Source organism: Oryctolagus cuniculus, chromosome 9 (assembly GCF_964237555.1).
Source record: "Oryctolagus cuniculus chromosome 9, mOryCun1.1, whole genome shotgun sequence".
In the NCBI taxonomy this organism is placed as follows: Eukaryota; Metazoa; Chordata; class Mammalia; order Lagomorpha; family Leporidae; genus Oryctolagus; species Oryctolagus cuniculus.
In genome coordinates this window covers 12,788,900-12,815,546 of record NC_091440.1, presented here as the reverse complement: position 1 = coordinate 12,815,546, position 26,647 = coordinate 12,788,900, and the positions used below count along the sequence as shown (strand labels likewise).

At 46.7% G+C, this 26,647-nt stretch overlaps 1 protein-coding gene across 5 annotated transcripts in view; it reads left to right on the top strand.

Moving 5' to 3' along the window:
- The window catches only part of CLYBL (citramalyl-CoA lyase), a 244,438-nt gene that overhangs the window by 192,654 nt on the left and 25,137 nt on the right, over window positions 1-26,647 (top strand). For 3 of the 5 annotated variants that reach the window (XM_008260142.4, XM_008260144.4, XM_008260143.4), the window contains exons 3-7: window positions 9,369-9,557; window positions 13,724-13,825; window positions 15,516-15,609; window positions 16,846-17,013; window positions 21,560-21,684. In XM_008260142.4, the coding sequence (XP_008258364.3) occupies window positions 9,369-9,557; window positions 13,724-13,825; window positions 15,516-15,609; window positions 16,846-17,013; window positions 21,560-21,684 (678 nt within the window). The remainder of the gene's footprint in view (window positions 1-9,368; window positions 9,558-13,723; window positions 13,826-15,515; window positions 15,610-16,845; window positions 17,014-21,559; window positions 21,685-26,647) is intronic. The other 2 variants (XM_017343572.3, XM_070048645.1) reach the window with 1 other exon arrangement.

Below are 26,647 nucleotides of genomic sequence, written 5' to 3'. Positions count from 1 at the left end.
AGTGGCAGTGTGCTGTGGGCCTCACTCGGCTCAGGCCAGGGACAGGTGACACATCTGTTACCTGACGCGTGTCTGGAGCCCTGGCGGGGCCACCTCATTAAATTATGAGCCCTGCCCTGCGCAGGTGATCCATGGCACCTGCGGCCGGTGGCTCGGTCTGGTCCTGGCCAGGAGAAAGGGAAGCGCAGGGTCCTTTGAGGATGCTTCCCTTTTGCTTGTTTACTTTATTCTCCCACGCAGACTGCGGCCCAGCAGGGGGCCTTTTAAACCACAACAGTTAATTACCCACTCTAACCCAGAGAACTCCTGAAACATAAATACAGCGCCTGGAGAGGAGAGGGCAGCTTGGCTCCGGGCTGTACTTGGTAGCAGCTGGGGAGGGAGCCACCTTCTCGGGCCGGCCGGCCTCCCAAGACCGATGGGGACCAATTAGAAGATGCTCCCGGGGAACCCTGGCCAGGCCTCTCCCCTGTGTCCTGGGCGTTTCTGTGTCAGTGCACTGGACTGTGCGGCCCCAAATCAGGACTCCCATTCCAGAGATGCGATGGGGTAGCTGTGAGGCCAGAGGCCCTCCCTCGGCCAAAGGGAGCTGCTCTTGGGGGGGGGGGGCTTCTCTACTTGCTGGGGGAGGAGCAGGGGCCATGCAGAACCTCCTGTCCCTCCATCACCTTCACCCTCCCCACCCCCAAGAACGGAGGCCTAGCCTGTGTGTCTCTAAATCCTAGGACACCCCTGCCCCTTAGGAACCCCTGTCTTCCCGACGTCCATCCCCACTAAGCCACCTCCTTGCCTGGCCTCCGTGTCCCTCGCCTTTCCTGCCTCTGCCCTTTGCCCACTTCTGGCTCTGTGCTGGCCCCCATCCCTCTCCTTCGCACCTCTTGAAATGCCTCCTTCAGCGGCCAGCCTACTGCCTCCACCTCAGTGCTCCCTGAAGTCCCAGGCCACACTTGTCTGCGCCACTCACCTTTCGTCACACAACCAGGAGGGACTTCTGCGTCTTTTCCCTCCACACCTGCACCTGTCCCAGCTCCGGGTGCACTGGATGGAGTCTAGTTACTCCCTCTCATTCACGCAGGAGACCGGGGGCATCACGCCAAACCCAGGTGCGTCTGTGTGGCAAGCACCAAGTTTTTTCTCCAGGCATTCAAGAAAAGGACAAAAAAAATGTTTTTGAAGTATCTGAATCTGTGGCCTCGGGTACATAAAAGGATGAGTGGTTGCATGGTTCAGTTTTCTTCTGGATCCTTAGGGAGGGAGCTCACCAAAGGGCGGGGAGCTGCCAGCCAGGGCCCCAGCAGAGTGATGGAAGTGAGTTCCTTCTTCCCACTTGGGTTTTCTCTTCCCAGGGAATTTTCATTGTGTTTTCTTGAAAAATAAAAACTGAAAACACAAAGTTTTGGCCCCTACCTCACACCATACAAAAATACACATCAGTAAATATCAAAGACCCCAATATTACAGCTAAACCTACTCAGCTCATGGAGGAAGATGGAGGTGCATAAACCATTGTGACCCTGGACTAGGCAATGGTCTCCAAATGTTAACAAAAGCAAAACAAAGAAAACAATAGATAACAGAAAAAAATAGGACTTTAGCAAAATTATAACTTTGTTGCTTTATAGAACAGCATCAAGAAATAGACAACTACAGAAGGGGAAGAAGTATTTGCAAATCGTGTATCTGATAAGGGTTTAATGTTGAGCTTTATAAAGAACTCTTGTAACTCAACAATGAAAAGAGAAGCCACCCAGTACAGAAGTGGGTGAAGAACTGCAATACGCCTTTAGCCACATACATAACAGATGGCCAGGAAGTCCACGGAAAGATGCTGGACGCCATCACTCACGAGAGAAGTGCAAATAAAATCCAGAGACACCATACCAATAGCAATTGTTGGTGGGCTGCACGGCAGTGTGAATCCTGGTACATCGCTGGTATGCATGTAAATGGTGCAGCCACTGTGGAAAACAGCTTGGCAGTTCCTCAAAAAGCTAAATATGGAATTCTTCTAGGACCTAACAGTTCTGCTCAAGGTATACCTGGAAGCCCTTATATGAGGGACTCAGAGACTAATGTATGCTAATGTTCACAGCAACCTCACTCACCATAACCAAAACGTGGAAGCAGTCCAAGCGTCCACAAGCAGATGAATGATAAACAGAACAGGTATATTACATACACTGGAATATTATTTACCCATAAATAAGGAATGGCATCCAGATACATGCTACAACAAAAATGAACCTTTAAATATCATCACACTGGATGACATAAACCACAACCAAAGGTTGAATATTTGATGCTTTCATACATAGAAAATATCAATGACAGACACATCTGTAGATGCAGAAAGCAGATGACCAGGGCTAGGAACAGGGGAGAATGAAGAGTTACCGCTGAATGGCCACATGGTTTCTACCCGGGGTGACAAAGTTTTAGAAATAGTTAAAATGGGAGTTTTTATGTTCTATAAATTTCTCCATAGTTTTCAAAAATGAGCCAAGGATTTGATTGAAGAGAAGATAAGACAATAAGAACATGAAAAGCGGGGGCGGGTGCTGTGGCACAGCAGGTTAAGCTGCCATCTGCAGCACCAGCATCCTACATGGGCATCGGTTCGAGTCTCAGCTGCTCCATTTCTGATCCAGCTCCCTGCTAATGTGCCTAGGAAAGCAATGGAGGATGACCCAAATGCTTGGGCCCTTGTACCCATGTGGGAGACCTGCTTGAAGCTCCTGGCTCCTGGCTTCAGCCTGGCCCTGCCCTGGTCATTGTGGCCATTTGGGGAGTGAACAGAAGATTGAAGATCTCTCTCTCTCTGATTATACTTTTTTTTTTTTACGTTAAGTCTGACTTTCAAAAATTATTCCCCACAAATAGCAAGTTAGATGAAGCCCTTAACTGGTTTTTAATTCTTTATTATGGAAATAGCTAAATAAATATGAACATCAAGAGAGTAGTGTAAAAAGTCCCGCCCCCCCATCAATCAACTCTGAAAAGTATCAGCATCCTCAAGATAGTTTTTCAAAAACTGCTTTACCATATTTTATTACAAAAAATTTCATCAGACATCAGAAAAACTGAAAGATGGTAGAGTAATTCCCTTGTGCACACCTCTTTTTTTTAAAAAAAAAAATAAGATTTATTTATTTATTTGAAAGTCAGAGTTACGCAGAGAGAGGAGAGGTGGAGAGGTCGTCCATCTGCTGGTTCACTCCCCAATTGGCCACAATGGCTGGAGCTGTGCTGATCTGAAGGCAGGAGCTAGGAGCATCTTTTGGGTCTCCCATGTGGGTGTAGGGGCCCAAGGAGTTGGGGCATCTTGTACTGCTTTTCCAGGCCATAGCAGAGAGCTGAATCAGAAGTGGAGCAGCCAGGGCTTGAACTGTACCTATATGGGCTGCTGGCACTGCAGGTGGCAGCTTTACCTACTATACCACAGCGCTGGCCCATATAGACTTTTTTTTATTATAAACACTTTTATTTAGTAAATATAATTTTCCAAAGTACAGTTTATGGATTACAATGGCTCCCCCCCATGACTTCTCTCCCACCCGTACCCCTCCCATCTCCCGCTCCCTCTCCCATTCCATTCACATCAAGATTAATTTTTCAATTATCTTTATATATAGAAGATCGATTTAGTATATATTAAGTAAATATTTCATCAGTTTGTACCACACAGAACATAAAGTGTAAAATACTGTTTGAGTACTAGTTATAGCATTACTTCACATTGGACAACACATTAAGGACAGAGATCCCACATGAGGAGTAAGTACACAGTGACTCCTGTTGTTGACTTAACAATTTGACACTCTTGTTTATGGCGTCAGAAATCTCCCTAGGCTCTAGTCATGAGTTTCCAAGGCTATGGAAGACTCTTGAGTTCGCCGACTCCAATCTTATTTAGACAAGGTCATAGTCAAAGTGGAAGTTCTCTCCTCCCTTCAGAGAAAGGTACCTCCTTCTTTGATGGTCCGTTCTTTCTACTGGGATCTCATGCATAGAGATCTTTCATTTAGGTTGTTTTTTGTTTGTTTTTTGCCAGAGTATCTTGGCTTTCCATGCCTAAAATACTCTCATGGGCCCTTCAGCCAGATCCGAATGCTTTAAGGGCTGATTCTGAGGCCAGAGGTGCACACCTCTTACACTTGTATTCTCCCATTAACATGCACCTCGCCTGTCCGTCAGTCTCTGTCTCCGTCTCCGCACCACTCTGTCCATCCGTCCAGCCACCTTACTCTCCCTATTCACTTCACAGTGGGCTGCCGACAGCAGTGCAGACCCTTAGACACTCCCAGGCATGTGTGTGTGTGTGTGTGTGTGTGTAGGCTGTTTACAGTTCTCTTGGTGTGTTTGATGTGAAAGTCATTTCCAGTGAAGGACACGCATTTCATATGTACATTCTGTGAGTTCTGACACATACATGGGCTTGTAGGACTTGCAGGGCTTGTACTGTATTTAAATTTTTTTTTTTAATTTTAGAGGCCTTCAAATTAAGTTCTTGTCATAGATGTATTTTGGTGGTGGTGTTTTCCTGGAGGGGTTTTCACCTTCAGATGAATCTCTGGAAGGCAAAAAATGCCCATTCCATCGTCTAATCCACTGTCCAGATACACTCCGTGCCTCGGAGTCCTTGCAGAGAAGGCTGATTGAGCATTGCACCACACAGCTGCGCTGCGCATCTTATCTCGTTAACACTTCAAAAACTTTGCCGCACCCAAGTCTGTGCCTGGCACGTACCAGTCTGTAGGCTGAATCAGTGCAGGCGCTTTAAGTCTGTTAACACTGGCGTGTCCAGAGTGGTCGACTTTGTTCACAAACAGGCAAACCAGGATTTCTTTTTCCATGTGGAAAAAGCGGTGGGACAGAAAACTGAACACTGTCGCCTTGACTAGTAAGGCAATGAGTCTGGGATCATCGGTGAGATTACACTCTCTGTGATCATTATTATAATATATGTTTATAACTTGCACATTTTGGGGAAAATCCCTTATGTGGTACAAGTGATAATTATTTTATGTCACAAGCGCTTCTGTATTCTGATACAGATGTATCAAAAGAAGTCACACAAAAAGAGCCTTCAATGGGACGATTTACTCAGAGACGTTTTTATCTTAAAGCAAACTGGAGCTTGACATTTGCAACAGCATCTTCACGGACAGGCTGATCGCAGAGTCTGTTCCTAAGCTGGGCTGCTCCATGCCTGTGACACCATTTTTCAAATTAGGTCAATGGAAATGAGATGGAGAAACTGAGCAAAGAGAACTTACTAGTACTTGTGAATCTCTGTAGGGCAGAAATATGAATGATGGCACCGGGGTTTTTTCCCTGTCACAAACGTTACGTGTCTCCCTGGAGCCCAGAGCCCTTCCAACCAACCACTTAACTGCAAGGCGCAGTTCCGGCCGCCCGTGCCTCCTTGCTCCAGTGTCGTCTTCCGATCTCTGGAAGAGACTGCTCGTTCACGTTCAAGGTCGGGGCTGGGGGGGGGGGGGAGCGAAGGGAAAGGTGTTAATTCAGACGTTATGACACTGTGATAATGCTATTATTTAAGGGACATATTTGGGTGTGTTTATAGTCTGTAGTTTTATAAGTAAGCCCAAGGGGCCCCTCCTGGTTGTCACGCTGCTCCTCAAATCCCGTGTCCTGTCTGTCTCATCCTATCCGACAGTAGAATGCATGCCGCCCTAATCCCTGGAAGTTTGGAACTAATGAACTGACTGCTGAGCCGCTGCCACGGAGCTTGGTCCCAAACTATACTGTACTTCACACTCGATTTATTCTCCAGATGGCAGGCTGTGCCGCCCGCCGCGCGGGACCACCTCTTCCACTGGAGTGTAAAAGTGGACGGATGTTGTTTTCTTTGCAGATTGGATCATTCTGAGCTAGAAACTCGCGAGGATGATTAGTTATTAGCTTTAATGGGTGCCAACTGAACCGACTGCATGCATATTTTCTCCCTTAATTTTGGAGTCTGCCGGTCCCAGTGATGGTGGATTTATCCGCTTCCTTACGTCACCGGAGTGGGTTGCTTCCCCAGGTGATGGGGAGCCGGTCTTTGAAATCAGTGCACGCCTTGGTTCCTGGCCCAGACAGAGTCTCAGAGTATGGTGGCTTATGGAGAAGGACAAGTTTATTAGCCCCTGGTCCACTGCCCTGAGCAGCCTGTGGCACGAAATATCGATCAAGATCACATCTTCAGAGCAGGAACCTGCCTCACGTCTTCCTCTGGGCCAGCTCTCCGCGGGCCCGCACAGAGCCCACCTCTGGACTCAGACACCCCAGAACCCGCCGTGGGGCTCCTCGAGGGTCGAGCACAGCTCGTGATGAAGGCCTCCGTTTCACTGGGTCTTAGGGGCACAGGTTCATTCCACGGTTAGTGGAGTTTGCCTTTGACACACTTTTGAATGTGGTTCCCTTTTAAGCCTCCTTTGATCAGTGTGTGTTCCACGTGTGGAAGATGCCTGCCCGCTCCAGGTTGTGTTTGACTTGCCTCTTTGGCTTTTCCTTTTGCTTTTCTTTCCTCCCCCCCAGCAAACACATCCCCTCTAATGAACTTGGTGAATTTCCCTGAGAGCCATTCTGATATGGTGGGGCTCTCCAGGCTACCCCCTGCTCACCTACGTGAAGAGACAGAGGGTGGAGGGTGGAGGGTGGAGGGTGGAGGGTAGAGGGTGGAGGGTGGAGGTCTCTGTCTGGGCCGGGCAGAGACCCAGGGAGAAGAAGGAGCAGAGAAGAGCGAAGGGGACGAGGTGATGGAGACGAGAGGATGCGCACATTAAGGCGTGTGCTGGAGAAAACGACTGGGTGCCCGACTGTCTCACCGAACCCCGGCTCCACACTCCATTGTCCTTAGAAACCGCTTTCCTCTCAGCCCAACAGATGGCATGGGTGTGTTTGTGAGCACAGTCACACATTTCACCATTGAAATACCAAAAAGAAAAAAAAATGAACGTGCTCACTGGTTGGTGTAAACGCAGTGAAGTTGTCGGGTATCGGGGATGTGTACCCGAGGGACGCACACTGCGTCTGTGCAGACTGTGACAAGCCGCTGCCCGTTCCTAAGGCCGCTGTGGGGCTGGACCCTTCCAAAGCCATCACCTCTCTTTGAAAAGCTGCAGAACGGCGAAGTAGAAAGAGGTTGGCTTTAATTCTGAGTCAAAAAGGGGAGGGGGGTGTCTAATAAAATGCGCAGTATTCACTGCTCCTTATTATAACATTGAAAAGTACTAATCAGATTATGCCTGAAATTAGAATTAGGTATTTCACTTGCAGCCAATTTCACAAGAACCGAATTTTACTAAATAAACTGGAATGTGCCGAAGCCATGGCAATCTGACTTTAGATTAAAACACACACAAACAGGATCAGAACATAAGTTTTGAACAAACAGTCCCCTTGGATCTGAGTGAAGCAACCAGACAGCTTAGAGGTCGGATTTTGTTTGACAGCAACATGAAAAATTTAGGGAACTGATACTGCCAGAGATCCTGGATGCCTGCGCACACGTGCAGGTGAAAGTCGAATGTGGAGCTGATGATTCAGAGAATTCAGTTTTAAAATGCACTCCAGCCTGAAGGATCTCGGAGTTCGATTTTCCATTCACTGTCCCAGTAGGCTCTTTGCAAGGCTGTCTTGCTGCCAGAGAGAGCCTGGAAATTGAAAGGTTTGTGAACTGGAGCAGAGGTTTGTGAACTGAAACAATTCTGATTTGTAGCTATGTGGGGTACACGTTCAGGTTCTCCAAGGCCAAGGATCTAAACACGTGTGCTGCCAAAGAGCTGGGCGCATTTGCCTCAGCCGCTCCAGGATACTGAGCTAACTTCTACCCTCCGCCCTGCTCAGCAGCTCTAACAGGAGTGCATGGTAGAGTAAGCAGATGAGTTTATGGCTGTGGGACAGCCAAGGGCACGATGCGGAACCAAATCACTCTTGGCTGCACCACCTCTGTCTTCGGCGAGGAGAAGCTCTCGTGTTTTGTGGAGGGTTGGAGCGATTATTGGCAGTTGGAGCTCTGTGAGTCAGGACTGGGCAGAGCTGTCCTAGGTGGGTCTGTAGTGTTGTCTCCATCTGACCTGACAGCTCCAAGCTACCACTGCCTCGCCCCATTTGGAAGCCTGCCTTGCCTGCACGTGGTCGTAGACCTCATGAGCTGGGGTAAATCCACTGCCCTGGGTCTTCTCATTGATTGGACATAGACTCAGTATTGGCTTAAATAATCCTTTTATTTACTTTTTTTTTTTTTTTGTCTCCACTTCAGCTTGCTACTTTCCTAGGTCAGCACTGCGGCTCAAATGGCTGTATATGGTGGCCTTTTTCCCTGAAACCACATTCTTAAGCACTGAGACGCTTTAAAGTTTTATTAGTATCATAAAAACCCTTCCCAAATGAAACTACTTTTGATAAGTGTTCATTCTGACAATGAGAATTTGTTGAGGGCTGTTGGCAAGTTGGAGGAATTTGTTTTTGAAACTGAAATTGGCAGGAAGTAATGACCCCAAGTGCTTGCTTTCTCTGGACGCCAGCCCCTACCCCTCACTGCACCCCTTTCTTTCACTCCACCTTCCTCACCCCCACCCGAGAGCTAATAAATCACCTACTGGGTCTCATACAGTTCTTTGGATACCGGAGCAGACTTTCAGCCCTTTGCATCCTCTTAGCTGTGGAGCCAAGACTGACAAATCAAAAGGAAAAATTGTATGTGTCAGCTACTTGGTGAAGGGATTTCTTGGTGAAGCTACTGCCTTCTACCTGAGTAAGTTGGAGCTTTCTCTTTTGTTTTCCAGAACAGAGTGTCAGATTCCTGTGAGCAGTTTCTTAATTGAATGTCAAGATGCAACTCAGTTGCAAAAAAATATGATAAAGTGAATGAGTAGAAAAGCACGATGCAGGTAGAAAAAGAAAAGCAAATCCTTATCCCGAGATCCCCCCCAACAATATGAATGGCTGACAGATGAGACAGCCACGATCCAGATGCTGCTTAGTTTCTTGTGTTTATGGAAGGAGAAAATACAAGTCAGGAACTTAGAATCAGGCTTAGCCCTTAGTGCTCAGTCAGCAAATAATTATCTATTGATAATCTTCCCGTTCCAACTGGAAAATAATGCTGTGGGCTGGTGACAGTGCCATGTGGGGGTTCACCACCGGGTGGGGTGCGGGGCAGCCTTGATGTCACCGCCCTCTTGACCCAGGCTGTATGACTTATCTCAAGCGTCACTCATTTGATGGACAGGAAATGTGTAGACACAATAGCTGTGTTCAGACTCTGGCTCCACGTAACCGTCACACACACCATTCCATTGGGTCCTCCCCACCCCGTGATCAAAGTGAACTTAGGAGATGTGTTCTATCAACACGCACAGAGTGAAGCCCGACAGAGAATAGTCAAAACCCTGGAAGACTTTGACCTGGGCCCAACTGAGAAGTGTGTGAGAGTGAACTCTGTGTCCAGCGGGCTGGCCGAAGAGGACCTCATGGCCCTCCTGGAGTCGCGGGTCCTTCCTTCCAGCCTGATGCTCCCCAAGGTGGAGGGTCCCGAAGAGATCCAGTGGGTGAGTCGCTCTGCCTGGCTTCCCGATCAGGACACACTTGGATGCTGTGGGTGTACGGGCTGTGCACACAGTGCAGAGGAGGGGGGTTGAGAATGAGCAGTGGGCACAGGAACCCATCTCCTGCCCACGAGGAGAGCCTGGCTTTGCCCACAGAGCTCGGGGAACATCGGGCAGACTGGTGGTGTGCACAGCACAGCCTCCCCTGCAGGCCCTGAATCGCGCCCCTACCTGCCCCACCAGGGCCTCCCCGGAAGAGCCGCTTAGCCACTGGCTCTCCCCGGATGCCTTTGAGGCCTGCGAGGTGGCAGGGGCGTGCTAGTCACAGATGAGGCTACACCCAAAGAAGGGGAGGAAAAGGTCATTCCTTAGGGCAACTGGAGGAATAAACAGGAAGCTTTTAACGAGTGGTTTTAATTAGCGCAGATATTATTTCCTGAACAGGTCTCCAGCGCATCCTTTTTAAATTGCTGACAGGTGTGTTTGCGTTTCACGACAGACTTTTCAGCCAATAAAAATCTGAAATGTAAGGCAGTCAGCCCAGCAAGTTACTTGTGAAAACTTTTGAAATGGACCTAATTATACGATGATCGTCTGAACTGCGAGATGGCATGGGGGTAGGGAGGACTAGATTTTTATTTGAGGTTTTCGGTTATTCTTAAGAGCTCTGTTGAATAGCATGATAATTCCTGGTGCCACCAGGGTCTGTGGGGTGTGAGTGCTGGCAGTGTCTGTGGGCAATGGGGGTTCTAAGGCTCATCTGGTGTGTCTCAGAGGCCATGGATACAACCATAGGCATATACTGAGAGGCTGCATTACCTGGGGAGACTGTTCCCCTCTTATTTTTAATAGAGAGAGAGAATGAGAACCCTTCTGTCCTTTGGTTCGTTCCCCAAATGTCCACAGCAGCCAAGGTTGGGCCAGTCGGAAGCCCAGAGCCAAGAAGTCAGTGCGGGTTTCCCGCATGGGTGGTGGGGACCCAACTGCTTGAGTCACCCGCATGGGTGGTGGGGACCCAACTGCTTGAGTCACGTCGCCTCCCAGGCTCTGTGGGGCAGCCAGCTCTGGAGGCAGGAGTGGGGGTGCAGGTGCTCCCTCTAGGATGCTAAGCTAAACACCAGCCCCACTGCTTGCTGCTACAACATGCTGGGCCTGTCCTGTGCAGTGCGTGTGGCTACCAAGCCCTTGAGATGCGGGCAGTGCGAGCTGAGATGTGCTGGAAGTGTGCAGAATACACACCCGCCCCCTCTGGGGGAAAAAAAAAATTTAAAAACATCTCACTGACTTTTATGTCCGTCACACACTGAAATGATAGCACCCTGACCTATTGAGTTGAATATCAGATATTACTAAAGTCACCTGTTTCTCTTTACTCTTTCAGTGTCACCAACTCAAAAACTCAGTTATACTTGCAGCTGCCATTCTAAAAGGGGTCTTCAAAAACTTCATGGAAAATGCGTATTATTAAAAAAAAACGTGGATTTCCGATTTTTTTTTTTGGCCCAAAATAAGTGCATCCTGTAATTCTGTTTTCTATGAGCTTCCTGAAAGGCTCTTGGGTTTCTGCTGAACAGCCGTGTGCTGGGTTCTCCTTGAAGCCCATATTCAGGGACCAATATTTACCTTCCTGAACTGGGGTTGTCACCATGGCTGCCCTCGGAAGCTGGGAGATGCTGGTGAGAGTCTGCTAATATCCCCAAAGACGGCGGCCCCATTCACAGTTATCTGAAGTGGATCGCAGCAGGCTCTGTAGTTGTCTTTGGTCGCTTAGCTCTTGCCGTTCGTCACCCTTACTCCCTTCACCGCAAGGCCTGTGCCTTCGGGAGCCTCCCCTTGGGCCCGGAGGAACCCACTGGAATCCAAGCAGGACTTGCAGTTAACAGCAGCCTCGGGCTGTTTATTTTTTCCCTCTCCCTTCTGTATGCATGCGAGGCATAAAACCCAGAGCCTGGTGCACAACTGAAAGATGGGCTTACTTGTTTCCTTTTGTGTGAGAATCTCTTGCTCGCCTTTTGTCGCTAGTGTGGGTTCTTGTTTGACTGGCACGGCTTATTGGACTATAACGAGCGTAACTCGGCCCCCTTTGTGGCGGGACAATTCTCCCACAAATCCCGAACAGTGCGCATTCTTCCAACACACTATTGGGTGTGCACTGGAACTGAAAGAATTGCTGAGCCCTGCTACTTCATCTCTTCCTGCAGCTCTTTGTGATGCCCCCTCCCTCCTCTTCCTCCCCCTCCCCAGTCCCCTCCACCTCACTGAAATGAACACTTTACCCGGCCGGAAACATTTAATCGTCTGCTTTTGAAAAAAATTAATTGAAACTTCTCCAGTAGTTACCTTTTGTGTTCAGTCCTTAATGCAATTTTTAAGAAAGCAGGGGAGGGGGAAGGGGGGGTGAGGAGGAGGGGGGACTGGAATATTTAATTTTTTAACCGCCCCTATTGGCTTAAAAACAAAAGGCTTTATAGAGATTTTTTCTAAGAACAGGGACTACGCTGTGAAGCGTTTGCCTAGCTGTAAACTTTATGATTTTTGTCGTTGTAACTTTTATCACAAAGAGTGAGGTGAGCAGCATTGTGAGTTTTTTTTTTTTAATAAGAAAAAAAAAGTCTCCTACATGATTAACACCCAGACCGCAAATACTGCACTCCCCGCGTCCTGGCTTAGACGTGACATAAATTCTGTTTTCTTTTCCCTGACGTCAGACCCTGCGTCCCCTTTGGCTGTGGCCTTCTCCCGGCTCCTGCCCTGTGGCCTGGCCCTGCCGGGAGTTCCTGGGGAGCTGCCGATGACGCCCTCTGAGGGAGGGAGGGGCCGGGGAGAAGTGGGAATAATTCTTCATTACTGAAAGCTGTGACTTATTTGAGCCTAATTGTAAAGTTACTGCAAATTGCTCAAAAGCTTTTTAAAGATCCCCGTGATTAGATTTTGAGGTGGGGTGGGGGTGGGGGGTGCACGGGCGCGGAGGGGGCAGCTAAAAGGGGAAATAACACCTCTAATCCCGCTTCTGGTAACTGGGCTGCTAGCTTTTAAAATGAGTTTCCTTTCTATTAGTCAGAATATTATGCTAAGCCTTAAGCATTAGTTTTTTTATGTTGCCATAGCAGCCTTATTCCTGCAGGGTGGTGACCTGTGATGATTACAGTACAAAGCTTATGGGGTCTTGAAACCCCCTTTGAAGATGAAAAGTCTTTGATGGTTTATATTTATGCAAATCTCTTAGATATGATTTACCCAACTGAGACTGAATGGAGAGATGATTAAAATTCCCCTTTCCTTTGATATCCATTAATGGCTGAATATTCCTTAAATTTAAAATGCATATATATGTTTTCATCTTTATTTACAAAAATATCTTTATCATACCTGTGTTTCTTTTTTTTTTTTTTATCTGCTGACATCTTATTAGATCGCGACGGACATAATAGATTTACAACTTAGAGTGTGTTTTTCCCCCTTCCCAAAGGGGGTGGGGAGGCTCCGTGAAGGGGCTTTTGTATGCTTCCAGATGATAGATTTTGGAATTTGGGCTACCCCACTGGCAGCACAGAGCTAGCTGTGAACTGGTCTCATGGAAAAAATTGGTGAGCTTTGGTCTTCAAAGAATTAAACTTCCTTTTTAAGGTCTTCCTAGGTAAGCTAAAAATCATGAAGAAAAAAACCTACTGAACAAAGGGTAATAGTGCCATAATGAATAATATGGATTCCACATAGGAGGCTGTGGGGCAGTCACACGGATGGCAGCGCTGGCACGAAACAAACACAGAGCGGCAGGTAGAGGCCTGCTGCATTGTCTTAAGGGCCTGCATTTGCATGAAGGAAGAGGGCAAGAGCTCTACAGCAAATACGTTTTCAGGAAAAGCTTCCCAACTCCAGACCCTGCCCTTCCAGCCCTAGCTAGCAGGCCTTAAGGGGAGAAAACATTGTAATGCTGTATTGGGCTTGGTGGGAACTTCATTACCTTTTTTCTTTGGTCTTTCCTCCTTTTTTCTTTCTTTTTTTTTTTAAATTCTTTTGTGCGGACAGAAGGAGGCTGGGGTGTTACTGCCTCAGTTCCTGCAAGACTTAAATTCTACTTCTCAGTCTGCATTTCAGTGATTGTACTTTTCGTTTGTTTGTTTGTTTGTTTGCCAGCCACTAATCACCTATGACACTTTTGATTTTAGTTTTCAGACAAATTTTTACTCCACTTAAAAGGCCGAAAACTTGAACAACCAATGAATTTAATCCCTTTTGTGGAAACTGCAATGGGTTTGCTCAATTTTAAGGTAAGAAAACCATCATGTGGTTACTAAGTCAGCATTTTGTTTGTCACCTACAGAGAACTTTTGTTTTCAATTTTAACATCTACTGAAAATATTTTTCTAGAAAGATTTATAAGCAAGGTAAACTTCGAGAGCCATTTGTTACCTAACAAAGTCCAAAAGCCAGGCAGGCAGTGTCTTAGAAAACAAAGAAACTGGTTAAACAGAAAGGAACAGCTTGCCAGTCCTAAATATCTGAACGAAATATTTACGTCTTCCCGGTGATAACTGTCATTCAGCAATCACTGTGTAAGTATATGCTTTGAATGATCGTATTTGTAGATTAAACGCACACAAAAAATGTATTTGTCACCCATTGCGATTAAGTCCACATTGTTCTGTTCCGTCCTCTGCCTTTTCCGTGAGAAATTTCCTGGCCTCCGAGCAGGAATCATCATCCATCACATCTAACGGAGATTACGGTTTGTAAGTTTCTGTGCACAAACAGCCTGCAGCCTGCCCTATTAGCACATAAAAGGGTGTCTCAGATAGTTGGGGAGAAGATAGAAGCCCAGGACCTCGTCACCGTCCTGGTCGGATGGCTGCGTGAGACGACCCGCCTCCCCAAATTCACGGCCGGCTTTTGGCTTCTCCTTCATCAGAGCCGTTCATATCTTTTCCCAAAGCCTGGCCCTCGTTCCACCTGCCCCTTGAATGTCCAGCTAGCACCCCCTCCTTGGGTTTTTTTTTTTTTTTTTTTTCCCCTCTTCCAGAGGGCAGGAGAAAGAAATCACTAAAAACAAAGGCAGAAGGTGGCTGGCGTGTAGCAGAGGGGGAACGTGGGAGCCGAGGGGCAGCGCTGAGCCCCTGGGATGGCACAGGAGGGGCTGAGTGCCAACGTGTGCCTCGTCCTGTGGCCGGCTCCTTCGCATGGGTCTGTTCTTCAGCCTGCCCCAGAAGCCTCAGAATACACCAAGCACACATCGTGGATGCTACCAGAGTCATACAGTGACTTAATTTTAAGCACTGACTCGCCATTACAGTGTACCTAACAGCACTTACAATGCTTGCAAACAATCAACAGGGTCCCCATCAGTTTCTCGTTTCTTTCCCACCCACGCGTAGTAGCAAGTTCTCTCTCCACCTTTGGAGAGTCGCAGTAATGTCTATAGCGAATGTTATCCATCTCTACTTTCATACATGAACGTCAAGGTTGCTTTTATTAACACATCCTGGATGACTTGTTGCATTTTTATTTTCCCCTCTGGAGTTGGAGGGTTTCGTACTGTTTGTCTTTAATCCTGAGACCGTTTACTTGGTCCTAATGTAAATAATCCAATTAGTTTGATTTAAAAATTCCTTCCTTCTCTCCTGTGGTTTCATGTTTACTGTTTGAGAGTCTCTTAAGGCAAAAGCAAATTTTGGAACAATATAAATAACTTAGAGTACATCAAAATGAGTGAACTCGGGGTTTCTCTAGAAAGTACATGAACTGTGACTTGAGCGTTACCGCCGTATTAATACGTAATACAGATGTAGTGCTAGAACTCATGGAGCAAAGCACATATATAAAATATGTTCAGTAACACTCCTCTAAAGGGGTGAACGGGGCTGCATTTTCAGTTCTGCTTTCAGCCAGGAGTCAGGTGCTTTGTCACTGCCTCTCTCAGGCCTGCGTTTCCCTGAGACCTGGCTCCGTTCTGCTCTTTTGCAGGCTGTGTGTGAAGAAACACTCAAGACCGGGCCTCCAGTGGGTCTTTTCCTAGATGGAGTCGTGTTTGGGGGAGAAGATTTTCGCGCCAGCATAGGTGCGTGTGTGTGCGTGTGTGTGTGTGTGTGTATGTGTATGTATGTATGTATGTGTATATGTGTGTGTGCCTGTATTTTTCTTTGCCCACGGCCATTTACATGACAATGTGTATTTACCAACCGTGACAATGGTTTTTCATCACAACAGAATGATCTACACCTCTGAGTAATGGGCTCCCTCTCCTCCCCCTGCCCCACGCCAACCCCAGCTCAGAGCGGTCCTGCTTCCCGAACGGGATCACTGCCTTACTGCTTTTGATCATTTATAAAATAACAAATAAACAGCCTGGTGCAGCCTCAAGCGTGTTTGGGAAAATACGGCCTCCACTTTGCTCCCGAAAAATAAGTCACGTGAGCAGCCTTGCTGGGTATTTCGGCTGCGCCTTGGCCTGACGGCCATCCAGGCTCCCCACACACCTGCAAGGCGGTTTCGCGTCGCCTTCGTGAGCTGTTTTCTGTGTGCCCGGCAGAATGGAAGTAGAACTGCAAACAGGGCTGAGATGTCCCTTGACGGGCGGTGTCAGAACCTCGTTATTAACTGTTTGCTGAGACCCTCTGCTGGCTTCCGCAGATTTCTGCCCTCCCTGGAGCCCCATGCCGCTGGCCCTGGCTGGCTGTACAAGTCCAGCCCAGGAGGCACCTGGAGAAAGAGGCCAGGGCCACAGGAAGCGGCTCCGGAAGCACAGTCCCCGTGACCCACAGCCTGGCACCGCCCTGAGCGGTCCACAGATAAACAGGGACACCCCCTGCTCCCCGCAGGCTGGAAACAAAGGGAGACCTGTGCGCGGCCGCCATGAGCGTCCTGTGCTTTGCCCAGGGTCCCGGAGCAGACGCTGCAGCTCACGTGGGGTTGGGCTCCAGGCCTCAGTGAGGGAGCTACTCTGGGCCCAGAGTGAGGAGCAAAGGTTCCCTCCTTCCCCTTGGCCACCTTGACGCTTTCCCACCAGCAACAAGAAGGAGGGTCACTTGCGACCCTGACCCTGCCTCTGAATGAGGGAGGGGCTCTCCCAAGGGCATATGGAAGGGGTGAAGGGGGAGAGTCAGTGCCAGCAACCTGGATTGTGGGTCCCCCCGCCCCTGCCCCCTGCGGCCCCCTCTGCCTTTTCCTTTGCCTCGAGTCAGGCCTGGGAGCAGCTCCCAGGAAGACCGATGCCTTCACAAAGCCAGGTCTTCCTCCTGAGTCTCCAGGTGTGGATCGCACAGCTCAACCCTCCCCGTTCTGGGCCGCTTTTCAGGTGCAACAAGTAGTAAAGACGCCCAGGACATCCTGTACGCCCGGCAGAAGATCGTCACAGTGGCAAAGGCCTTCGGCCTGCAGGCGGTGGACCTGGTGTACATTGACTTCCGAGACGAGGCCGGGCTCCTCCGACAGGCGAGGGAAGGGGCCGCCATGGGCTTCACCGGTAGGCTTGCCCCCGTCGTGTCTTACAAAGCTGAGCCTGAGTTAGGAGCCTTCCGGAGAGACAGCAGCGGAACCCACAAAGGACGGTGCCTGCTGCCATCGGAAGTGTCATGTTCTCGTTCCACCATTTGTGCCTTGAAAAAGCCGTGTCTGTCTTTGGCTCTGTTACTCGAGAAACAGAGCCCTCGTTTTATTTCCTCTTTGAATTGGGGACCATGTTTGCCCTGCCCTTGTATGTGTTGGCTTGCAGTTTTGGCTGACTTCAGGCAAGGGGCCAGGCTATTACCCAAGTGTTTTAGGGCGAATGCTCAAAGAACGTGGGGTGACAGATGGAAGAAAAATGTCCCCAAATATTCAAAAGTCATTTCTAAAACAAAATGTGGGGATATCTCATTTTCTTCCCCAGAACTAGTTTTTTTTTTTCTTTTGGCACTTCCAGCCCCTCCTTCCTCTCCCCCACCCCATGAGTGCCTGTGCACCTGGGGACATCTGTAGGTATGTCCTACACCAAGGTCCTTGGCCAGCCATGCCAGGGTCTGGCAGGTTACCTGGTGACCTGTGTACCCATTACTCAGATTTCCATGAGCCAGGGAAGCAAGCAAAAATTGTGTCTTTGCAACAGAAATCAAACTGTGGAAAAACCACAGGTGTATTCTTTATATATACACACACTCACACACACGTGAAGTTACACAAGCCCCCCCCCCCCCCACTCACACACAGGCCACCATGGTGGGGAAACCATAAGCTCTTTTATTCTTATTCTCATGCTGAAAGCTCTAAGAATCTTAATTTCAGAAATGATAAAGGAGACAAACATTCTGATACCCTTTTACAAATATTTTTGAAATGCATCTACATAGGGGTTACTGCATAAAGCAGCCCTGACAATTCAGGATACCTTGATGATCAAACCCAAAATAAAACGGAAAGCCTTAAGAAGCAATTTTAGTTTTATAAGAGGATCCTTCAAAAAGTTTACGGAAGCCAGAATTAAATTCAGTGCCTTAGACTGCTAGCCACGCTACTTGCTTTGGAAGCCAGAATTAAAAGACAAATTCATTAAAAGACAAGTTCATTTTGGCGCGCAAAAATTTTGTGAAATCCATGCAGTGTCTTTATAGTATGCATTTTACATGAACTTCTAGAAGACTCCTGTTGCACATGGATTGTTGTGGGTTTTTTAAAATATAAAACATTAAATAAATATCAGCTCCTTATTTTTAAATGAAGGAATGTGATCTTCTTCAGAGAAATGCTTTTTAGTCATCTGAACTGTTAGTAAATGGATCCTCCTTGCATTTAAGGGTGACTGAGGGTCAGCTGATGTACTTCTGACGCCCACGTAAGAGGTGGCCCAACTGGGAAAGTTGGAGACAAACTCCATGAAATCTATCTAATAGACCCTGATGTTGTTGTTGGCCTAAAACGTATGGCACTGGCTGCCAGGCAGCCAGATGTTCCTCTGAAATGGGAACTAATTCAATGACAACAAAAGAAAAAAAGAGGCCTGGCCTCTGTCAGCATCACCCACTGGAGCCTGAGCCCCTCCGTCTTCTCCGGGGTCCGTGTTGGCTCCCAAGTCTCCACGGCAGGCTGACAGTCCCTCCAGGACACGGGGCTGCATTTGCTCGGCCCCTAATTCAATCGCGCAAGACAAGCTATTTCAAATCGGGTTTAAATTTCCAGACTGTGCCCAGCTCAGCACGAGGAGCTTATGGGCCTGGCACTATTGTTTCTCCCCAACAGGGAGGAGTAAATCACAGGAAGAATGGAACCGGGGAATGGGGAGGGCGGAGGGCACAGTGCCCATTGTACAGCCAAGGGAGCGAGGCAGGCAACTCGGAGCCACACGCCATAGCCATTCCTCAATTTTTACAGAGAAGGTCTTTGTTGTCCCAACTCTGTCTTCACACTAGACAAGGTAATTAAAAGATATGAGATGGTGTATAGTAGTTTTTTTTAAAACATAGATGCTTTTACTGAGTATCTTAGACCATGTTACGTAGGATCTGGTTGTCCTAATTGTCTGGCGTTTAGTTGCCACACTGTGGGATGTACACAGAAGGGAGGGAAGAAGGAAAGAGTGAGGAGGCAGAGAGCAAAGAGAGGGGAACCACGTCTTAGCTGAAGCAGGTGTTTGGCAGGTGTAAATCCAGCCAGAGTGCTGTGGTGTCTGCCCGAGTCTGTGTGTGCAGGGTTTCCTGTGCTTGTAAACATTACCTATTTTCAAGTGAGTTGTGATTTTAGAACTGTTAGCCCTCCACCAAATGCTGGGCACCATTCTTTTCTGCAGTCCCAGGGCCACAACCCACAAAGATTGATTTTAAATCAATGCATTGGCTCCACAAATGACCACTAACTTTAGGAATTTTTTAATAAAAAGAAACCAAAACTCAGTCTTGGGATGAGGCTTTAACAGCTGACGTGGTCCAGTTCCTGCAGCACAGCATGCTGAGAAGAAAGGTTAGAAATACGAGGCGCTGTAGGTTTCCTTCTTTTTTGCAGTCTTTTGTAGGAGACAAAAATGACACCATCATACAGTTACCTAAAAGACTTGACAGGTATTGATTTAAAGCAAGATATATCAAGTGGTACTCTAAAAAGGATTTCATGCTCATCAATTTTAATGTCTTCCAATTTTGCACCCTCGCAGTAACTTGTCAATAACACTCTTCTGTATAAAGTACTTGCTGCTTCCCCCATGGCATTAAAGTCTGTGCGGCAGTTGTTGGATTCGAGAAGATGGCACAAAGCAGAACTTGACGTGCAGCTGTTCATAAATTTCTGAAACTTGAATACCTATCTTCATTGAGCCTCACTACCCAAATATTGGGAGTCGGTCATCGCACAGAATTTTAAGTGGCTTACATTGGCCTCTCAACTTATAGTGCCTGTAGCACGAAGTTCCCACGAAATCTGGCTTTTTATATGTCCGTGTAAATTATGTACATAAATTATGAAATTCAGGGCCAATAATTATAGGAAATGACCACCAGAAACAACATCCTGTATTAATAATATTGTAACAACTCAGGGTATTTGAATATAATTTCAATACCTACTGTTGGGGGGAAATCCTCCCATTTGTCATCACCCATGTTATGTGTGCCTAGAAATTATTCCTCAAAGAATCTAAAGCCTCTGTCATCCATATAGGCTTCTAATGTTTTATCAGTGTACCAACAGATGAGAATGAAGTAGCAATGTGAGGCTGTTTTAATTATGCCATTGTAAAGACACTGTTGTGTTTATCCACTGAAACTCCTTCCCATGAAGCACTACAAATAATTTTTTTAAGTGTTGTTCCTTTTGCTATTAAAACGAATAATGACAGGAACAAGGCTTGACATTGTATCCAGCATCAAGGATACACCGTCATTTGTGCTGGCTAAATGTGAAGCCAACTATTTCACAAATAGAGCAAATTGGCATACCAACAAATATATTTAGCAGAGTAAATGATCATAAGTGTACATTCATTTTTAATAGAGTTAAATTATGTCCATAAGCTCATCATGCAATAAAATATAATGTCATCATTATGATAACATTAAATTATGTTGCATTTTATTAATGGCCTGATTAGATTCCACACTTCCCTGCTTGTTAAATTGTTATTTTAATGACTTCAGCGTTTCACAAAATCCTTTGACCTTTATGTTTCTATGATTTTTTAATTTAAAATCCTTAAACTCTAAAAAAAATAAATCTTTTATGAAGATATTTCTACAGAGGTAAGATTTTTGGGGGAGAGGATTAGGTATTATAAGGGGGAAATACCCAAATTTCATTGTGTTGGCAAAACAAGAAAATCCAGTGTTTTTGGACAGAGAAACTTTCCACAATTTTTTTCTTGAGAAAAAATTTAATGGAATAATCCAAAGGTGACAGTGTTCACATCTGCTTTCTATTTTATTATACTGAACAAAGTCTGTCCATCGAAATCTCATTTTCTGCTAGAGGTTAGAAATGACACATTTGCACCTAGAAGAAAGAAAGTATAGTATATTATTGTTGGGCAGCATTTCAGTGCCGTCACGTCTGCTTCCTTAAGCTTTATGAAAAACAACAGACAACTTCGATAAGTGATCAGGGGAGGTAGCAGAAATCTGCGAAATAAACACAAGGCAGCTCCTAAAATTCGAGAGGCTTCTCATGTAGTTTTTTTTTTTTTTTTTTTTCTGCTTTCACTCAAAATAACAGCCCTGACTTGCAGACATGATCCTCTCAAGTCCCAGCCGGAGCAGTGGTCGAGGTGCCTATCAGAGCACCTGTAGTAGCCAGAGTGAGAGATGCTCCGATTGCCGTAGCCTCAGAAACACAAATGCCCCCTTTGTTCCGTTTGTTCTTCCGTGGCGTGCTGCAGAAGCCTGCCTGCCTGCCTGCCTGCCTGTGGTCTGCAGTATTGTTTTTCTTTTCTTTAACAAAAGTTCTGAATTAGTTCACACGCAGTGCGGCAGGCAGGCAGGAGCCTCGCGCGGTGGCCACGTTTTGTTTGCACATCTGCTTGTGGCTTCATGGCTCCTGTGTTACTGATCTTGCAGGTAAGCAGGTGATCCACCCGAACCAGATCGCCGTGGTCCAGCGGGAGTTCTCGCCTTCCCCTGAAAAGATGAAGTGGGCGGAAGAACTCATCGCCGCCTTCCAAGAACATCAGCAGTTAGGAAAGGTAAACGTGTGGGTCCGTGTCTTGGGTGAAACTCGTGTTTAAAATATCAAGAGGAAAGAATGGGGGCAGGGGAACAACTGTGTTTGGATGGTTTAGCAGGGAAGGGGTTGGCACACGCCATCCATCAGCGAGAAAACTGCTGAAGGTGGATTTTCCCTTCCCAAGTGCCTAAATATTTTACTCACTGGCTCTCAAGTCTCATTTTACTCTTTTCATAAAATTCGTTGGCGGCCTTAGAAAATAGAAGTCTGCTTAGTGTTCCTCTGTAGGCTTGGATGCAGCATTCCTATGAAAATAATTTTAGATCAAAGCGGGAGCAAGTGGTAATGAAATAAACACAGTTTGACCAAATGGTTCTTGTGGAGAAAAGAAATAAATTTCAAGTTATTTTAATTTTGGGGGGAGGGTGGGGAGAAGTACAAAAAAAAAAAAAATCTCCGGTTTAATCATTTAGGAGTGGGAGGTTGTATATGTGCTTGCACCAGTTTCTGGACCTGAGATTTGGATAGAATGGAAAGCAAATTAACGCTGGAATACGGTTGTTCCTAATTTAGTGCATCATTGAGTCTCGCGTTTCCTGCTCTGTGGGTTTCTGCTATGTAAATATTGCAGTGGTGATGCACAATCTGTCTCCACTTTGTGCCAGTAACACTTAAATTAGGTGTCGCCTGAAGGAAGATTTTATGCTAGTTGCAGCATTGTCAGTTAATTATCTTAAAGGTTATTTGCAATAATACCGTTTGCCTCTTTTTAAGGGGCTAGGAGGGAGGGTTGCATTTATAAATGTATCCTAGAGGTAATCTCCAAACTCAGCCTGTGACCGCCCTAAGGAGTGAAGTTTGGTTGCCTACTTAGGGGACCAAGAACACTGAAAAATTATTAAACTTCTAGATAGGAAAAGTACCCCTAGTTAAAAAGAAAAACTGGTGTCGAGGGGTAGACCTGTGACATCCTGAGAGAAGGGTCCCTGCACTTTCTCACTAGAACAAGTGCACCTGAGAAGTCCCAGGCCGTGCGTAAGTGAGGAGTGCCCTCACCATGCCTGCCTTCCACCCCAACCACACACGCCAGCTCACCTTTGGGCCAGCCCACACCCAGTACCCAAAGGCAGATTATTTTAACAGTGGAAACGTCCAATTTGGACTTAGACCCGTTTCATGATAAATAGTAGCCTTTCGTTTAACACCAGCAGTGGCCATCGAAAAAAAATAGCACATTTCATAACACACATTTTTAGGTGGCCTTGTGTCTTATGTCCCCTCCAAGTCAAGATCCCCTGTGAATAGACAGACGTCCATGTTGAGGGAAGAGCCATGGCATGGTTCATTCAGACATGCAAATAATGCCACCCGCCTCTTGCATGCCTACTCGCCGGGGCACAGTCCCTCGGCTGTACACCTAATGCGACCTGAGGATGGGCACGTGAGAAACACTTCCCATGAACTGTAAACTGAGGCAGCACATGTACCGTCCAAAGGGCGGACGAAGCAGAGTCCAGTGTGGACACTGCATGAGCCATCCCAGGTGGGCTTCCCATGGGACGTGGCATTGTGAGCGGTTCAGGGCGTGGGGGAGGTGATGCTCAATGTCTCTGGCCAGCAGGCAGGAGTCAACCCAGAAGGCCCTCTTTTCCCAGCATTTTAAGTTTCTGAATGCGTGAAGACGACCCTTGTCTACTGTATCCTGAGCGTGTTATTCCCAAGGAAGATTGTCCAAAAGTTGCTCGTGCCTTTTTGATGATGGCCACTCAGATGTTCAGTTCTGAACTGCTGCCACTGTTGTTTTAAAATCCGCAGCACCCTCTTCCTGGGGCATAAGCTTTCACAACAGTGCGGATGGCTTTTTCCGGCCACAGAATGGTAGAAACTGGAGCAGAAGGGAGACTGACTATTAGGTCATTTCTTGCCTGCCCCATATGCTGAGGTTTGCTTCTCAGGGCAAATTCTCCTGGTGCTTTGTCCAGCAAGCTTTAAACGATTCAAGTAATGGGACTTCCAGTAGAGATATGTGGTTATTTTATCCAGCAAGCACGTTTCTTTCCCTTTGCCTATAAACTGGCCGGCCACAAAAATGGGGTCTGCAGGCAGGTGACCCTGAGCCAGGAGGGGCTTCTTGGGGTTTACACAGAGTGGGCTGTGTTTGTAAAGATTTGGTAGAAATAGGTTGCTCGGTTGTAGGAAGTACTGCTTGCAACAAACGGTTTTATTTCAAATGTGCATCCTGATGAAAACATGGGCCCTTGGACACGGGGTCCAAAGTGCAGGCCGCTCTAAGATGGAATACGGATGGTCTGTGTCCTAGTGAGACACTCATGAACCTCTAAGAGACCTCTCCTCCCCTCAGATGAAAATTTCATTCAAGTAAAAATCAAAAGTCACGGTTTTAAGTAGAAATGACCCAAGAAGGCCAAAGTGCAACTCTGCTTTTCTCCACTGCTTCCTGTGCCCATCTTAAATTATATTCTGCCCAAAGACTGAAGGTTCAGCTGAAGTTCACAGTTAATGCCTGACGGGTCATTTGCGTTGTCTGTAGTACTGCTAATAATAACTATTATTATTACTATTAGAAATAACATTTATACTTTTTTTTCCTCTCCAAATAAAATTTCAGGGCAATACTTAGATCGTGAGCAGATACATTATTGGGGTTCAACCTGATATCACAGGATTTTTTGTTTCGTATTAATTAGAAATCCCAAGAAAATCAAGTTGGATGCCCTTCCAGTGATACCGAGTAAAAAACACTTAGGAAAAACAATAATTAGCTCATACGATCTGTTACTGTCTGGCAGGTGGTGACACGAGCGGCCACCTTGTTTCAGGAAACTGAAAGGCATCTTGAGGCTAAAGAATTTTTCCTGGCACAACAAGTTCCCACCAGGAGGAATTAGGGCCACACACTGTCACGGACACCAGGCTGTCTGCTCCTACTCGGATCTGCTGGGGACAGTACAAAACTTGTGTAACCTGTGTCCCTGGGGCAGTGCCACAAGCTAACGTGCTTTTCCTTTAGCTGGTGTCGGTCCTCAGCATTAATCAGACAATCCATCCTCCCTTCTTCCAGAACAACTTTACAAAATACAGCCTGCATGCCATTAATATCTGAACCTCAGATGATTTGGTAAAATACATTTGCCAGGATAAATCACTTCTATGTGATTTGTTTCAGATTTTCAAATGATATTCTTAAAAATGTATTCCATTTTTAATGTAGTGTTTCATACTAATGACAATTAAATACTATTTGGAAAGTCTCCATTCAGAACTAAGTTTAGTATTGCTTACAAATGAAATCTGCTAAGAATTTTATATGCTATGAAAATTGGATAACTAGCAAGAAAACGCCTCAAGCAAAATAGCTAATATTCACTGATATCAATAGAAATTGCTTATAAATACATGCAGCATATATTCTATATATATACATTCAAGTATGAATGATACCATGTATTTTTGTGTCTATATTATAACTCAGTGCTATATTTTTTCTTTCAGTATTCATAAAAAACTGAAAGCTACAGGAAATTGTCAGAGGCATTTTAGAAATGACCTTGTAATATAAAAAGATAAGGAGTTCCCCTCTCTTTCCACAAGGAGACTCTCACAGCCAAGTGTGCGGCAGTGGCCAAGTGCAGAGTGACAGATGCGTGCAGGTGCTCTCCGGAACGCCCGCTCCTTCCAGGAGGCTCTCGGTTTCGTCCCTGTCAGTGCTTTCAGTGCTGTGTTCGGTTTGCGAAGAACCTCACTGAACTTTCTCAGCATTTTTCATTCGCTGTGAGTTCACAAGCTAGCTAAAGGCCAGGGAAGGGGAAGGGTCATCTTCAAAATCTAGGTTCCTCCCTTCTCAACCTTTTGGCTGGGATCGAGTGTAAAATCTAGGTCTAGTTCACGATTACACAGGTCAAAAACAAGGTCACTCCCTGAAGAAACCAGCATGGCTGTCACACACGACGAACACTGCAGTTTCACTCACGAGAACAGTAGTGCAAAGTGTTACTCACGTTCAAAAACGCATCCTGGACTGAGTGTCAGTTAGGAACTCCTCTCCTAATAAAGAAAGGAGAAAGTAGGAGGTTCCTCATACAAGTCTGTTCATTCAGAAAACTGCAAATAGCAGCAAGCCACTCGCAAACACGCAGAAGAAATGATTGTCACAGGCGCTGACTGCACGGCACACGCACCTGTCATTTGTGTGTCACGGGTATCTTACCACGGATCCTAGATCTGTCATGTGTGTAGCTGTCACAGGTGTCTGACTGTGGGACATGCACCTCTCAGTTGTGTACCTGTCACAGGTATCTTAACTGTGGCTCCTATATCTGTCATGTGTGTAGCTGTCACAGGTGTCTGACTGTAGGACACACACCTGTCATTTGTGTAGCTGTCACAGGTCTCTTAACTGTGCCTCCTATACCTGTCATTTGTGTAGGTGTCTGACTGTGAGACACTCGCCTCACATTTGTGTAGCTGTCACACGTGTCTGGCTGTAGTACACACACCTCATTTGTGTAGCTGTCACAGGTGTCTGATGGCAGCACGCACACTCTCATTTGTGTTTCCAAGGCTGGGCTTTAGAAAAGAAATCCTGTTTGGTCCAGATGGCCCTCACGAAGGCTCCCCGAGAGAACTCGGGAGAAGTCTCTCTAGCCAAAAATATTGTTGCTGCTTATTCCAGTGCCAGAAACCCCACCGCCACTCTTTCCTGCAGATGGAATGAACCATCGGAAGATGTGGGTGGTGTCACTGTCCAGTGCGAGGGCTGGCTCCCCTCACACACGGCCGCCCGCCGTGCCTGCCACCCCTCCTGGCCCCTCTGTTTGCCAGCAGGAGACTCAAATCAGAGCCGTTTGTATCTGGTCAGAGTGGAGGAAGAAGGGACAAACTGCTCCCGAGATTCTTCGTCATTGTACGTTGCCCTCTGTTTCCATGTTCACTTAATGTGCTCAGGAGCCGGTGCCAGCATT